This window comes from Vigna radiata, chromosome 4 (genome assembly GCF_000741045.1).
Source record: "Vigna radiata var. radiata cultivar VC1973A chromosome 4, Vradiata_ver6, whole genome shotgun sequence".
NCBI classification, from domain to species: domain Eukaryota; kingdom Viridiplantae; phylum Streptophyta; class Magnoliopsida; order Fabales; family Fabaceae; genus Vigna; species Vigna radiata.
The window spans coordinates 20328420-20343676 of NC_028354.1; the positions used below are offsets into that span (position 1 = coordinate 20328420).

The window sequence follows — 15257 nt, forward strand, 5'->3', positions numbered from 1 at the left end:
ATTTTTTCTACTTAAAAGCATAAAAGAACTTAAGAGTCATTATTTGATTGTAACTTGTTCTACTTATATTCCCCTTTGGATCATTGATGCATCATCTAGTAATTTCATTCCTTTCCAACTTGTTTTTTTGACATATTTTGGATTTTAAAGTATTCCCATGAATATTTAATTCTTAACCAACATGTTTTTAATTTACCCAGGTAAACCATTTTCGTTTTTGTATTCCTGGATGTCATTGTTGGAATTCTAATTATATATTTGGGATAAAAGGCCCACCTTAAGTCTCAAGACCTAGTTCTGTACCAAAAACATAGGTGCAAAATTGAATATATGGGTCATGTTTCTATCCTGCTTGAGGAAATAATGGGAAATCAAATGCTGTTGCCACCACCGGCTGTTGCTGCTACCTGCTGTTAACGTCCAGATGCCACTGCTCTAATATTGAAAGTTTATTTTGGGTGAATAAATTGTTAAAAAGTTTCAGTTGTCTGTTGCTAGCTGAACAAATAATTATTTTCTCTTCATCGAGTTATTATGGCATGTACTGAACTTTTTAAGAAAATTAACTGTGGTAATATTTTGGTAGAGACAATTGTTGTTAAAAGAGGGTTAGGCAATTGATCTAACCAACAAGGTAACCTGTTCATGTGGCTTATTAGACTGCTTGATTCCCAGAAACTGGAGTGGACTGGCTTTAAATTGGGTTGCTCTGGTAGGAAGGGAAAAAGGAGAAAAACTCCTCCAGAAAATTTCTTCCGTTATTTATTATTAAGCAAGCAGTCAAGCTTAACCTGGTAATTCCAATTACAATTAATCTTAATCTGAAAGCCAGCCTCTTCCATTGTTTCATCTCGTTTAACTTGCATATAATGTTCTGGCATTTACCGTAAGTAATATATCTGGTCTGCTAATTAACTTTTAGATTCTCAAGTAAATGATTTATATTTTCAGTGTATGTTAATGATAGATAGTCTATATTGTCAGTTCAGAGTCACATTATGTCTCAGCTTTGCTTCATTAACCTTGTAGTAAGAAGTACACGGTAGCAATGTTTTATGCATTTCCAGTGTTCATTCTTTTGGATGCAACTCCTATTTGCAAGTAGCGTTATTTATCTCTTATCAGAGTCTAATTCCTAGGCATTATGAAATACTAGACGAAAATTGTATTTTGAAATTGAATTAGTTAACAAAGTAATTAAAGATTCAGTTATAATCTAAATTCAAAATAACTAAAAACTGTGATATGCTATTTTTAAAGAGTAATTTAATAACTAGTTGAGAAATCTATTCGATAATAATAACAATTTCGAGACTAACAATTCTAATTTCCAAATTGGCTTATATAAAGGCTGTTTTTTTTTTCTTTCTCTAAATTAATTTCTGAGTAATGATAATCCTCAAATCTTCTTTTTTATTCTTAAATTTTTTACATTCTTAAATTCATGATAATATTCTTATATTTTTTTTTTCTCGGGTCAGTTGTTATCATTTTGGTTAAGAAACGATATATTGTTAGAAGGACTAATTTCCATTAACTATATATATATATATATATATATATATATATATATATATATATATATAATTATTTATTGATGTTGATGGTAGTTTTTTTTATTATTATTTAAATAGTCAGGCTATATTTAATTTTTTGTTGGCCATTGCTATTTTTCACTTGATATTATTAGTAATCTAAAAAAAATTTAAACGTGAAATAGATTTTTCAATTGATGCCTATCATGGTTATTTCCCTATTGGTTATTTCAGTGAATATTTTATTTTTATTGTTAACAGTAGAAATTATTCTTTGTGAATAGTTTCTTAGAGTGTTTTTTTTTTAATGTTAACTATGATACTTTACGTCAATATTAAGTAGATTATTTTTTTAGCAATGCAAATTAGGGAAATTTTCAAATTACATTCATAAAATGAAAAATAAATTCCAATAATCAACATCGTAAAAGTAACTATCATCCATGACAATCTAAATAATTGTAATTAATATCAACAAAAAGTAATTCTAGTTGACCTCAACCAAAGTTATCTTTTTTATCAATATCAGTTGAAATAATCTTAAAGAACTTTAATTGAATGACTAAAAAAGTCATCAAATTAACATTAATTGAAAAATAACATTAATATTTTTTTTAATGTTTGCATGATTGTATTCATTTTATAGTAATTGAAATACTTTATCAAAATAGGAAAAAAAATTCAGTCAATTGAAATTATCTTATTAATCAAAATGTTCATTAATTAATTGAATTGATGATCTAGGTAATTATAAGCGATGCATTATATATTTAAATTTAATCACTCTTTAATTTTATAAATGATACATGTTGATATTTAATAAAGGATATCTAAATACTAATTTAGGATTTTTAACAAGCCATTCGGCCAGGTTTTAAAGAAACCAAAAAGGAATTAATGTAATAATAGTTAATAAAAGCAAGTATTGAAGATATGGGTGGAGTTTTTGTACTAAACAAAAAGACGTATACTTGTCATTTGAAGTCAAGATTAAATTCGAAGGACGAATTTAAATAAAATAAGTTTTAATTATTTAAAGTATTTGAAATAAAACTAAATAGAACATAATCATTCTATTGCATTTATTTATTTATTTATCTTGAGAGTATCATATTATTCTTTTTCCATTTTATAACTGGATTGAAGTAAACAATAATAACTTTTTTCCATTCTAATTTACGACATATTTTTTCTATACGTTAATTCATAAACATATATAGCATTGAAATCCACGTTCATCATTTTCGTAATCAAGAACATAAAAATTATTTTAAAGTTTGCAGAAGGATAAAAGTAATAATTTTTTTTTATATATTTAAAACTGTACAATGTCAGCATATATTTGACGATTGTATTAAAGTATCTGGGATAATTTAAAATAATATTCTTTTAGAATAGTTTATCACACTTGTGTTTCTAGTGTTATATTTTTCATAATAACATTATTAATCTTCACACACCGTCTAATAATTAGATGTTTTTGATTGGATTTGCATGTAAAAGTTTAGAAAAAAAATATTATTACTTTTAATCCAGTTTCGCAGATATATTTAAGTTTTTTAATTGAATTTTTATTTAACTTTTACTTTACTAAAATATTTATATTTTTCAATTAAATGCTGCGATTTGGTTTCCTTTTTTATAAATTAGAAGAGTGAGTATTATTTTATCTTTCATATGTTAGATAAATACTTCCGTCTCGTTATTAAATATGGATTTATGAAGTTGAAAGAAAGTAAGAAGATGAATTTAGAAAGATTTAAAGATAAAATTTATATTGTTTATCTTAAAAAATTTAAAACTGAAAGCGGAAAAATTTAAATGTAAAAGTTATGAATATATATATATATATATATATATATATATATATATATATATATATATATATATATATATATATATATATAATGCTAAATAATGCTAAATATTACACATTTGTCTTTACAGTTAAAATTAGTATAAAATATATTTTTGATAAGTTAAAATTAATTTAGAAAATTCGGTTGATGATTAAATTTAAATAAAAATTAGTAATCTTTTTATTGGATTATTATTATTATTATTATTAGGGTTAAATATGTTTTTGGTCTCTTAACTTTTAGTAAAAATTGAAATTAGTCTCTCTTCAAAACTTTGACCTAATTTAGTTCTCAACTTTAGAAATGTATGAATTTAGTCATTTTAATTAAATTTTGTTAGTTTTTTTTTTTTTTTTTTTTTTTTTTTTTTTTTATGTTTCAAGCATGTTTCTTGATAGCATTTGAGTTGGTTACACTATTTGACACATTTTTGCTTTAATCTTAATTGAGAAACGCGTTTGAAACATAAAATAAAATTAACAAAAATTGGTTAAAATGACTAAATTTATACATTTCTAAAGTTGAGGTACTAAATTAGGCCAAAATTTTGAAGAGGGACTAATTTCAATTTTTACTAAAAGTTAAGAGAAAAAAACATATTTAACCCTTATTATTATTATCCATTTTTATATTTTTTCGAAATCAATTCGGATTTCCTACAAATTAAAAAATTAATAAATTATCAACGTGATATCTCAAAGAAAAAATATATTTTGAAAGATTTTCATACAAAATTTTAACATAATTTATATGTATTTTTTTAATTGTGCATTACTTATTTGTTACTCTAAATGCAATGAGAAAAAAAATGCTATTTTATTCTAATTTTGAGGTTATAAAACTATATAAGCATTATTGAGTACGTTTAAATTAATGGTAAAAAATTCAAATGATTAAATGAATGAGAGAAATATTATCTACTCGATTTAAATATTATTTAAAAAAAGTATACAATGTTCTAAATATCTCAGTTTTTAGTAAATCAATAAATTCTATTTAAGTGAGTGTTTATTGTTATTGTACATATCTCTCTCGTCTCTCTTTGTCATCAATTTTCACCACTTATGTTTGGAGAGTATTCAATGCTCTAAACATTTTAGTTTTTAGTAAACGAATAAACCCTATTCAAGTGAACACTTATTTGAAAATATCTCTCATCTCTCCTTGTTGTGAATCTTCACCACCTACCTTTAGAAAGTGTTCAATGCTCTAAACATATGAGTTTTTAGTAAACCAAAAAATTTTATTCAAGTGAGTGTTTATTACTATTGAAAATATCTCTCTCGCCTCTCCTTGCTCTTGATCTTCACCTCCTACATTTAAAAAGTATTCAATACTTTAAACATCTCAATTTTTAGTAAACCAATAAATTCTATTCAAGTGAACGCTTATTTCTATTGAGATATCTCTCTTGCCTCTCCTTGTCCTCAATCTCAACCACCTACATGTGGAAAGTATTCAATGCTCTAAACATCTCAGTTTTTAGTAAACTAATAAATTCTATTCAAGTGAGCGATTATTGCTATTGAAAATATCACTCTCGTCTCTCCTTGTCATCAATCTTCATCATTTACATTTGGAAAATATTCATTGTTCTAAACATCTCAGTTGTTAATAAACCAATAAATTCTACTCAAGTGAGGGCTTATTACTATTGAAAATATCTCTCTAGTCTCTCGTTGTCGTCAATCTCCACCACTTACGTTTAAAAAGTATTCAATACTCTAAACATCTCAATTTTTAGTAAACCAATAAACTCTATTCAAGTGAGCGCTTATTGCCATTGGAAATATCTTTCTCGCCTCTCTTTGTCGTCGATCTCCACCACCCATGTTTAAAAAGTATTCAATACTCTAAACATCTCAATTATTAATAAATCAATAAATTATATTCAAATGAGCGCTTATTGCTATTGAAAATATCTCTTTCGCCTCTCCTTGTGTCAATCTCCACCACCTACGTTTGGATAATATTCAATGTTCTAAGCATCTCAGTTTTTAGTAAACCAATAAATTATATTTTAGTGAACACTTATTACTATTGAAAATATCTCTCTTGCCTCTCTGTCAATCTCCACTACCTACGTTTGGAAAATATTCAATGCTGTAAACATCTCAACTTTTAGTAAACCAATAAATTCTATTCAAGTGAGTGTTTATTGTTATTGAAAATATCTCTCTCGCCTCTCCTTATTGTCAATCTTCACCACCTACATTTAAAAAGTATTCAATACTCTAAACATCTCAGTGTTTAGTAAACTAATAAATTCAATTCACTGAACGCTTATTGCTATTGAAAATACCTATCCTGCCTCTCCTCGTCGTTGATCTCCAGCACCTACATTTGAAAGTCCATCCAAATTGTGGCCTTGGAGTTCCTGTCAAACTCATTATGTGCGAGGATAGACTTGTTGACCATATAGAGTCCCGATTCGCACCAGCTTGAAGAGGTACTTCTCGATGTTGTCGTCGTTTCCGTTCTCTTTGCCATAGGTTAGGATTAAGTGAGAAAGGGAATGCGTGAGGGTTGATATATGGTAAAAAGACGTGTGGGTGTGAAAGGTAGCAAAAAGTGACCCACACCCTCAAATCTCCTCACTCAAGCAAGGTTAACTCAATCCTTCCATCTTGCAAATCCATCTCAGCTAATCTTTCTAAATGACTTGAAGCGTATACAATATTTCCTCGCTCGTTGATAAGCTATTCCAATAAACAAGCAAAAGTGAGTACAATGTAAGTAATAGATTTTTGAAATAGGATTCATCAAGAAGGTTAGAGATATAACTTTCAAATCAAAATTGATAATAAGTTTGAGTTTTTTTTAATACTTTCTTTAATTATTTCTGTTTAACATGAAATCTTATACTCACATTTTAATTTTCAAATGAAAATATGATGACAAAACCTATAACATTGTTAGTAATAGATATTTAAAATAGAATTCATCAAAAAGTTTAGAGATATAACTTTCAAATCAAAATTGATAATAACTTTAATTATCTGTATTTAACATGAAATCTTATACTCACATTTTAATTTTCAAATGAAAATATGATGAGAAAACTGATAACAATGTTACTCCAATAAACAAATTAAATGATAAAGCCTTAATTAAAAATATACAAATTTTGAAGACTTAACATATCATAAAAATCAAATAAAATTCAATAAAAATGCTCAATTTTATAAATAACTTAAAAACTTTATTAAACCATAATTTAGTATTTAATATTATAGAGGTTAAAAGATTATTTATTATAAAAAATAATAACATATACTTCCACTATTAATGTGATAAAAGTTAAAAGAATCTTCATTTCATAAATAGAAATACAATCTTTCCTAGTTACCTTATATGAAAATTCATTATAGTTCTTAAATGCTTGAACGTTAAGTTTTTATTTTCCTTTTTGTCTTACAAACTACACGTATTTTCCACCTAATTATGTTACAACACCACTATAAACAGCTACAAAATTCTAGATACTTCATGTTATCTAAATCATAAGGAAAATGTATTTATTTTTTAAAATTATTAATTCAGTTTAATCAACCTCCGGTCATTATACAAAATATATTAAATATTTTATTTTTTACAATAATTTATATACGATTATATACTTTTGTACCTTTATCACATTATTCATAAGTTATTTTTATTTATTTTATTTTATATCTCCTTTTCTTTTAAATGTGTAGGACTAGAAACAAAATCCACAAAACTTATCTACAAAACTTATCTACGAAATCAAATTTACATATCAATGATATATGTATATATATAAGGTAAGAGTTTTGTCATATTCTTACATTTGTAGATCACGTAAGATAAAAGGAAAAAAAAGAAGAAGAGACATTTAATATGTGATTAAATGAATTAATAAAGTTTTACTAATAAATATAAGAACTCTTATTTAGTTCAAATATATAGATTTGTCTATGTTTCTTACATTATCTATCTTCTCTAGCAATACATACAAGATTCTGATATGGCTTCTTTCACTACTTCACCTTCACAGGTTGGGAAGAAGAAGGTTTTGTTCATAATGGGTGCAACTGGCTCAGGTAAGACCAAACTCTCCATCAGTTTGGCCATGCAATTTCCCTCTGAAATCATCAACTCTGACAAAATCCAAATTTATAAGGGTCTTGACATCATCACCAACAAGGTTTCAGAGTCTCAACGTTCTGGCATTCCCCATCATCTTCTTGCCATCGTTGACGACCCTGATTACGACTTCACCATTCATGACTTTTGCTATCATGTCCTTCACGCTCTTGATACCATCGTTCAAAACGGACACCTACCCATTATCGTGGGTGGCTCCAACACTTACCTCACAGCCTTGCTCGAGGACCCTGACGTTGCTTTTTGTTCCAAATATGATTGTTGTTTCATTTGGGTCGATGTGTCTTTACCAGTGTTGTTTCCTTATCTGGACAAAAGGGTGGACGAAATGGTTGATGCTGGAGTTGTGGATGAGATTCGAGAAGCTTTTGTTGCTGGAGCAGATTGCAGTCGTGGGATTAGAAGAGCCATTGGAGTTCCTGAGCTTGGAGAGTTTTTCCTTCGGGAGAAGGAAATAGACGACGAGGCTCAGAAGGAGAAGATGCTACAACATGCTATTACGAAAACCAAAGAGAACACTCATAAGTTGGCTGAGAGACAACTCTCGAAGATCCGAAACATGAACCATGACTTCAAAATGTTCAGAATTGATTCCACACAAGTGTTTGAGGCTGTTTTAAATGGAGTGGATTATAAACAATTGTACGAAGAGATTGTGTTCAAACCATGCATGGAGATATTGAAGCAATTTCTAGAAGAGACAACTGTTGTGAAAAAGACATCTCAAATTGGTGAACAAGCCATGGTTTGTGTTTAACAAAATCGCTGATTTGACTAAGGACCATCATGTTAATGGAGTTAGTAATAAATAATAAAAGAAAAAAAATATAAAGGCAAAATTAATTAGATAGTACGTATGGTGAAAGAAAAATTAATTATGATCTATAATGTTTGCTTTTATATTTTTTTTTCTTCTCCTTTACAAGTCCTGTGTACTTAGACATGGTGATGAGTAGTATTATGAATAAAATAAGTTTTTTGTTTTTTCACATATGCATTGTATGAATTCTTTTTTAGTATTTTATGTTATTTTAGGCTATTAATTTATGAACAGATATTTCATAAGCTAAATAATAAATAAATTGACTATAATGAGAAACACGTGTACACAATATTAATCAATTCAATTTAAAATAAGTGATTTTGTACGTACTAGATTAAAAGTCTTAATGATGAGATTTTATTTGTTGAAGTAGTATAACTTTTACATATTCCATACATGCATATTAAATTCACATTTAAATGTTTTTACGTTTTAATTAATTTTAAATTAAATGTAGTGAAGTTGTTGATAATGTACATTTAATTTAAAGAAATAGTTTTTTCTTTTGTTTTTTTTTTTTACATTTTTAAGCAAAAATTAAATGTTATTACCGATCTAAGTATTTCTTTTTACGTAAATGGACAAGTCGTGTAATTCCCACACAATTTTTAAATGAATAAGTAGTACGATGGTGCACGACTTTTACATTACCACAACAAAAAAGTAAAATCGTGTGTCTCCCATACGTGTTTAGACATTGGTAATCGATTACAAGTATAGAAGTAGTACAATGCACGACTTCACCTTTTTTGTTGTGATAGTGTAGAAGTCGTGTATTTCCTATACAACTTCTTCATTTGAAGTCATGTAGAAACTACACAATTTGTCCATTTATGTAAATAAAAAAAAAAGAATTATCTAAATTTAATTTTTGTCTAAAAGCATAAAAACACATGATTCTTTCTATCTCAATGTATTTTATTTAATGCTTTTAATTAGTCAACAAAATACTTAATCAAATCTAAGTCTACGATAAAACAAATTTAAAAAGTTCAAAACAACATACTTAAAAAACCTGTTTTGTACTAGTGAAAAGTATTAATATATTAAAAGAACAAAAATATATTTATAATTAATATGATTGAATGTAGAAAGAGTATTATGAGTCTTATATATTATATATTGTTTTAGGTTATTTTTATAAACATACATTTAATGATTAAATAATACAGACTTTGCACCTAATGTAAAAGACATCTAATAATGGCAAATTCGTAACATGATTTTTGTTTGGATAATGATATCTAGATAACATTTTTCTGACAACATTTGAACATTTATTATGTGTCAATCTATGATTGGTCAAAAATCACTTCACAATGAATAATAATAATCATAAACATTATTGTGGAGTGATTTTTGACCAATACACGTAATCAATGTTCAAATGTTGTAAAAAAAATGTTGTCTAAATATCATTATCTTTTTGTTTTGGGAGTAAGTTGATAACTTAAGCTAGAGAAGGTATAAGCAGCTATTATTGTTATTTCATTTTTTTTTGCATTTTATTTTATTTTCTTAATGCGTTTCAATATGTTGAGCTGTTTTTTCTATGCGATGGAGTTTTTTTTTTGCATGAGTTCAACTCTAATTCAAATTAAATACCACCTCTTATGAGTATTATTGCTAAGTTATTACAAAGTTCAAGTATTGAAATGTAAAAAGGATATTTTTAACTAGAATAAGAGGTGATATTAAGGATAAGAGTATTATTTACATACTTGACAAATAAAATATTTAACGATTAAATAATATGTTGGGTTATTCGAAAAAGAGAGTCGATAATTAATCAAGAAAATTTGGACACAATAAATTACGAACTAACCTAACTTATATATATATATATATATATATATATATATATATATATATATATATATGTATATATATATATATATGTATATATATATATGTATATATATAACATGTAGTCCGCAATATAAATTTTTAAGTCAATGATTCTGTAATTTTTTTTTCATATATCATCTAACTCATGTTTACTCAACATTTTGGACTCTCAATCAAATTTCTGAATTTATCATAACCTAAAATGCTTTTTCACTGAAGAAAATGTTTAAGTTTCTTTGTATATTTTATAATAAATGAATTAAATTTTTCATTATTAAATAAAAGTCTTAACAGTGGTGACTTTTTACGAGTTTGGAGTTTGACGCATATATTTAAATATCTATATATATAAACTAACATTTTAAATTTAATAATTATAAACGAGTAACAAGGAAACCCTTAAATCGAGTAAAATCTTGAAAAACTTTCGTATAAAAAATCATTAATGCTAAAACTTCAAATTTTTAAACTGTTCACGAAGCTCAAAACTAAACTTTTAAATTATTAATTCCATCATCAGCTATCTCTAATGTCACCATAAACTTAGTTCACAAGAGAAAAATGGTGGGCAGAGAGGACTTTGCAATATTAGCAAAGTAAAATCTCTAAATACTTCTTTTACACATTAATGGATTTTATGTAAGTGTTTGACAAAACATTTGAAAGAAAACATCTCAATATGTTTGGAGAAAAGAAGCTTCTGTTACAAGAGAATGAAGGCTTGAATATAAAGGATATAACAAACTAATATAATAAAAAAACGGAAAAAGATATATCTCAAAATGATATCATTTTAAAAAAATATAATAAGATACCTCTAGAATGTTGTTTGCACATTAATTGAGAGGATAAAAATTGCATATTAATACAACGTTGTTTCCAAATTAATATCCTGTTAAATGATTAGAAGGTGGATAATTTTTTTGTTAATTCTTTTTTTTAAACATCTTCACCGGAGATCATAGCTCATCAAAACCTTGATTAAGAAAGACTAATTAAAATATTTGGATTTTTTTTAGCTTAGAGAGATAACGGTCAAAACAGTAGTTAAAAATGTTACACAATGAAGCAAGTGAAAAAGAAATAATTGCAATGATTTTATCTATTAAAAATAATGTTAGAAATATATTATAGACTATAATAAAATGTGTTTGTATTAATAACTTAAATAATAGTTTGTTGGACTAACATATAAGTTAGTTTTACTAATATAAAAGTGTTTAGTAAGATATATTAAAGTGATTGATTTAAAAGTTGAGATTATTTAATTATTTTCTTACCTATAATGCTGTAATATATTTTTTATTAAACTTTTCTTTTCTTTCTTTTCTAATCATAAATGTTTCGTTACACAATGTTATAGGAAAATTACTTGTAAAATAATAATTAAAGTTAAGTAATAAAAAAATAATTTCAAAAAATAAATTAAATTAATATTTATTAGAATGATTTGTTCAAAACAAATTAGATAGATACAACTTTCAAAAATAAATAGAAAGACTAAAAAGTTTAAATACTTTTTTTAAAAGCACTCAAATTACAATTACATAATATATCTTTATATTGAAAATATAAATTTCATTTATATAGCAAAACTTACATTCATATATCATTTTCATTTTTTTCAACTTATCAAATAATCTTAATTGTATAAAGTAGTTAATTACTTCATCTAATTTTCCCAAACACATTCATAATCTAATTTTAATCCTTCTATGTAAACATCAAAAGAAATGATGCTGTTGTTAAGAAACATTTTCCACCAATCATATCAAATCATCTCAAATCGATAAATAATATAACTGCTTATAGACGTCACATCATAATCGTTGCCGCGTAGTGTTAGTTACATTGATTACTTACTCCCTTCACGGCTTTACTATACGTAGTTGCAGGTATTACTAGGTATTACCTGAAGCAGCGAATGAAAACTCTAATATAACTTATTTTTGTTGAGTAATTAAAGTTAATGTGTTCGGCTTTTTCATTCACTTTCGTTCGAAAGCAAACGTCCTGAGGTAGAATCAAAGTTCTCAAGTAATTTTTTTTTTCTCTCTCAGTTTTTATTTTATTAAATCTTTAATTTTATTTTTGGGTTTGTAGAATATCGAATGCAAGATTGGAGGGAGCTTACCCTGAAGCAGCGATGATCCACATTGCTAGGCTACCGAGATTGCTTGAAGATTATGATTATGAAGATGCGTCCTAGGAATCAGCTTTATTGAAGAAATCTATAGACGTATTGAAAGGCTTCCACGATGCCCACTCCCGAGAAACGTCGGAAACTCCGGAAACGTCCGAAACTTTGGAAAAGTTCTAAATCTGAAAACACTAACTGTTTATTATTCCCAATATGTATATAATAGGTCTACATATGTATATAATAGGTCTACATATGTAGCAAAAATTTAAGTCATCTCAATATGTTCAAGCATGACGTAAATTTTTGTTGTAGACCTATTATAACGTACATGTACGTCATAGTTAGTTTTTGTACATAACTTTTGACAAGTATACCAAATCATTACAAGTAATACAGTGAATAAGTAAAGTATCGTTCTGCACAAAATTTACATTTTATTTTTGAAAAAAAATACTTGATTCTTGATTGTTTCAAGGATTGGTAAGTCAATTTACCATCAGACAACAAAACTTGATGAATCTTCCCGCAAGTAACCTGTCTTCCTCCGTTTCAACTTTTGCATAATCATCTGCAATCTTTAGCATCAAATTCTTGATTTTCTTCATCAATCTTGATAAATCCTACCATCATAAAAACAAACAGATTTCAAAACCTAAATCCAAATCTTTTACAATCATAATTTAAAAACCTAAATCGAATTTTTTTTTCTATACCTCTCCGAAATATTACCTAGGTGTTGCCGCCACTGTGAGCCCTGCTGCGCAGTCAACAACCCACTCTTGAAGCGTAGTTCGTCCTCGTCGTCTTCAACTCTCAGGAAATTATTTTTCGACTCTCCAAACCAACTCCAACCCATACACGTCACACTAATCCCACGACAGGGATAGAGCCATCCAAGAAATCTGACGAGGACCTCTTGCTTCAAGGTTACACCCCGTCCCTGTCCCCGTTCCGTTTAATACTGATTTCTATTCTTCCCGAATGGCTAGCTCTTCTCTAAGATCTACACCAACATGGAAGCATTGAAATGTCTTGGCAAATTCGTTAACTGTAACAAAACTGTATGGCTCATCTTCGTGGATCTAATACTGTTGTTGATCCTTCCTTGAAGTCACCTGGCAATGAAAGTCACCTGGCAATGAAAATAAACCATTATGACTTTAAGATTATAACTAATTTCTACTTCGGATAAAGGTAACCTATTTGCCAATAATGACTAGAATGAGATCAAGACATATAGGAGTTATGATACATGGTGAACAAAGTTTCAAGAATAGTTATTATTTGGGAACATATGCATGTCCCTCATCTGGAAGGGCTCCGCGTGCTGAGCTGGTTCCTCATCGGGCACCTGCTCCTGCTGAGCAACGACTCTCCTACGCCGCCTCCGGGATGCTGCCCCCACTGCACCTGCTGCTCCAGCAACAGCACAAAACTGGTGGAAGTATTCTCGCAAATGGGGGAACTGCAGTGTTCACCCTAGCCTGCTGGCACAGCTGAATCTCCTTCTTTGCTTCCAAAAGCTGCTCCTCCAGTTTCAATACCTATATTTCAACAATGCCATTGTTAGTTTTTGTTTTTTCCAGCAAGATGCAATGTATTTGAACACGTCACGTGGACCGACGTCTATACGATGTCTTTAGACGTCCATTTTCTCCTTACATCGACGTTTAGTGACGTCAGACCTGTTAGTGACTGACGTCGCGATAGACGTCGGTTATACTATTCTTCCGACGTCGCATTTATGTCATCGGAAATTACATCGGTTCAGTTGTAGACGTTAAAAACCCAAAATAACCGATGTTAATTAGCTTTTAATAATGTAATGAAACTTAAATAATTTTATAAAATAAGTTTTAACGTTTTACATTGTTTAAAGATCATATATTAAACGTTTTGCTTCCTAAATGATGCTTCTATTCTAAATTGACGCAACTGTTTCATCAATGCTCATACCATCAGAAGCCACACTGGGCGGTGGTCTCCCCGCTCGAAGAATTGGAGATGACTTTTCTGACCGTGTATGGGAGAGACTCTTCTGTTGACGCATTTGGAGAATCTGGATAATTAATCTGGATTTTCTTTCTATCCCTCTCCTCATCCTTCGAAGAAGAACGCTTTCTCTTCTTATGTTCGACCATTTTCTTTCAACTTTGTTGAAGATATAATTTAGATTTAAATTATTGTTGTACTTAGTTAAGAATAAGTTGAAAGTTGTTTTCTGTTTTTAAAGTTATTTCTTATTGTTACGTACAATGCTTATATAATTGTACGTCATATATTTTTAATAATAAATAATAAAATGTTCTTTTATTATTATTTATATAAATATTATATTAATATTTTTATAAATACTTAAAACATAGTTGATAAAAAGAGCATCCTTAAATAGTTAAATTAGTAAGTTCATTTTATACTTTGAATTTCTTTTAAATTTTTAAACTCAAATAATACATTTTTAATGAAATATTCTAAATTCATTTATTTTGTTGAGAAAAGAATCTAAAAAAACGTAAATGATTTTGGAATATTATTTTTCTCCAAGTTTAACAGGAGGTGAAGTCAATTTTCATTACGAAATCAAATATACTTGGATATTCGCGCAGTCACGAAGGTGAATCGAAATAATAATATTCTTTAACTAATTATTATTTGAGTTAAATATGTTTTTAGTCCCTATACTTTGGGACGATTTTGGTTTTAGTTCCTCTTTCAAACTATGGTACAATTTAGTCCTTCAACTTTAGAAAACTCTGGTTTTAGTCCTTTTTATCAAATTTTTTTAACTTTATTTTTTTTGTTTCAAGCACGTTTCATTGTAGCATTTGGATTGTTTACACTGTTTGACACATTTTTGCTTCAATGTTAACTGAGAAACGCGTTTGAAACAACAAATAAAGTTAAAAAAAATTGGTAAAAAT

At 27.7% G+C, this 15257-nt stretch overlaps 1 protein-coding gene across 1 annotated transcript; it reads left to right on the forward strand.

Annotated features, from left to right (window-relative positions):
- Window positions 1-7382: 7382 nt before the first annotated feature.
- On the forward strand, window positions 7383-8279 carry LOC106758528 (adenylate isopentenyltransferase 5, chloroplastic-like). Its single transcript, XM_014641444.1, has one exon. The coding sequence runs from the start codon at window positions 7383-7385 to the stop codon at window positions 8277-8279; it is 897 nt and encodes a 298-aa protein (XP_014496930.1).
- Window positions 8280-15257: the final 6978 nt, after the last annotated feature.

Bases quoted from the DNA above. Each gene is read 5' to 3' on its own strand.
- LOC106758528 (XM_014641444.1), top strand. From the start codon at position 7,383: ATGGCTTCTTTCACTACTTCACCTTCACAGGTTGGGAAGAAGAAGGTT.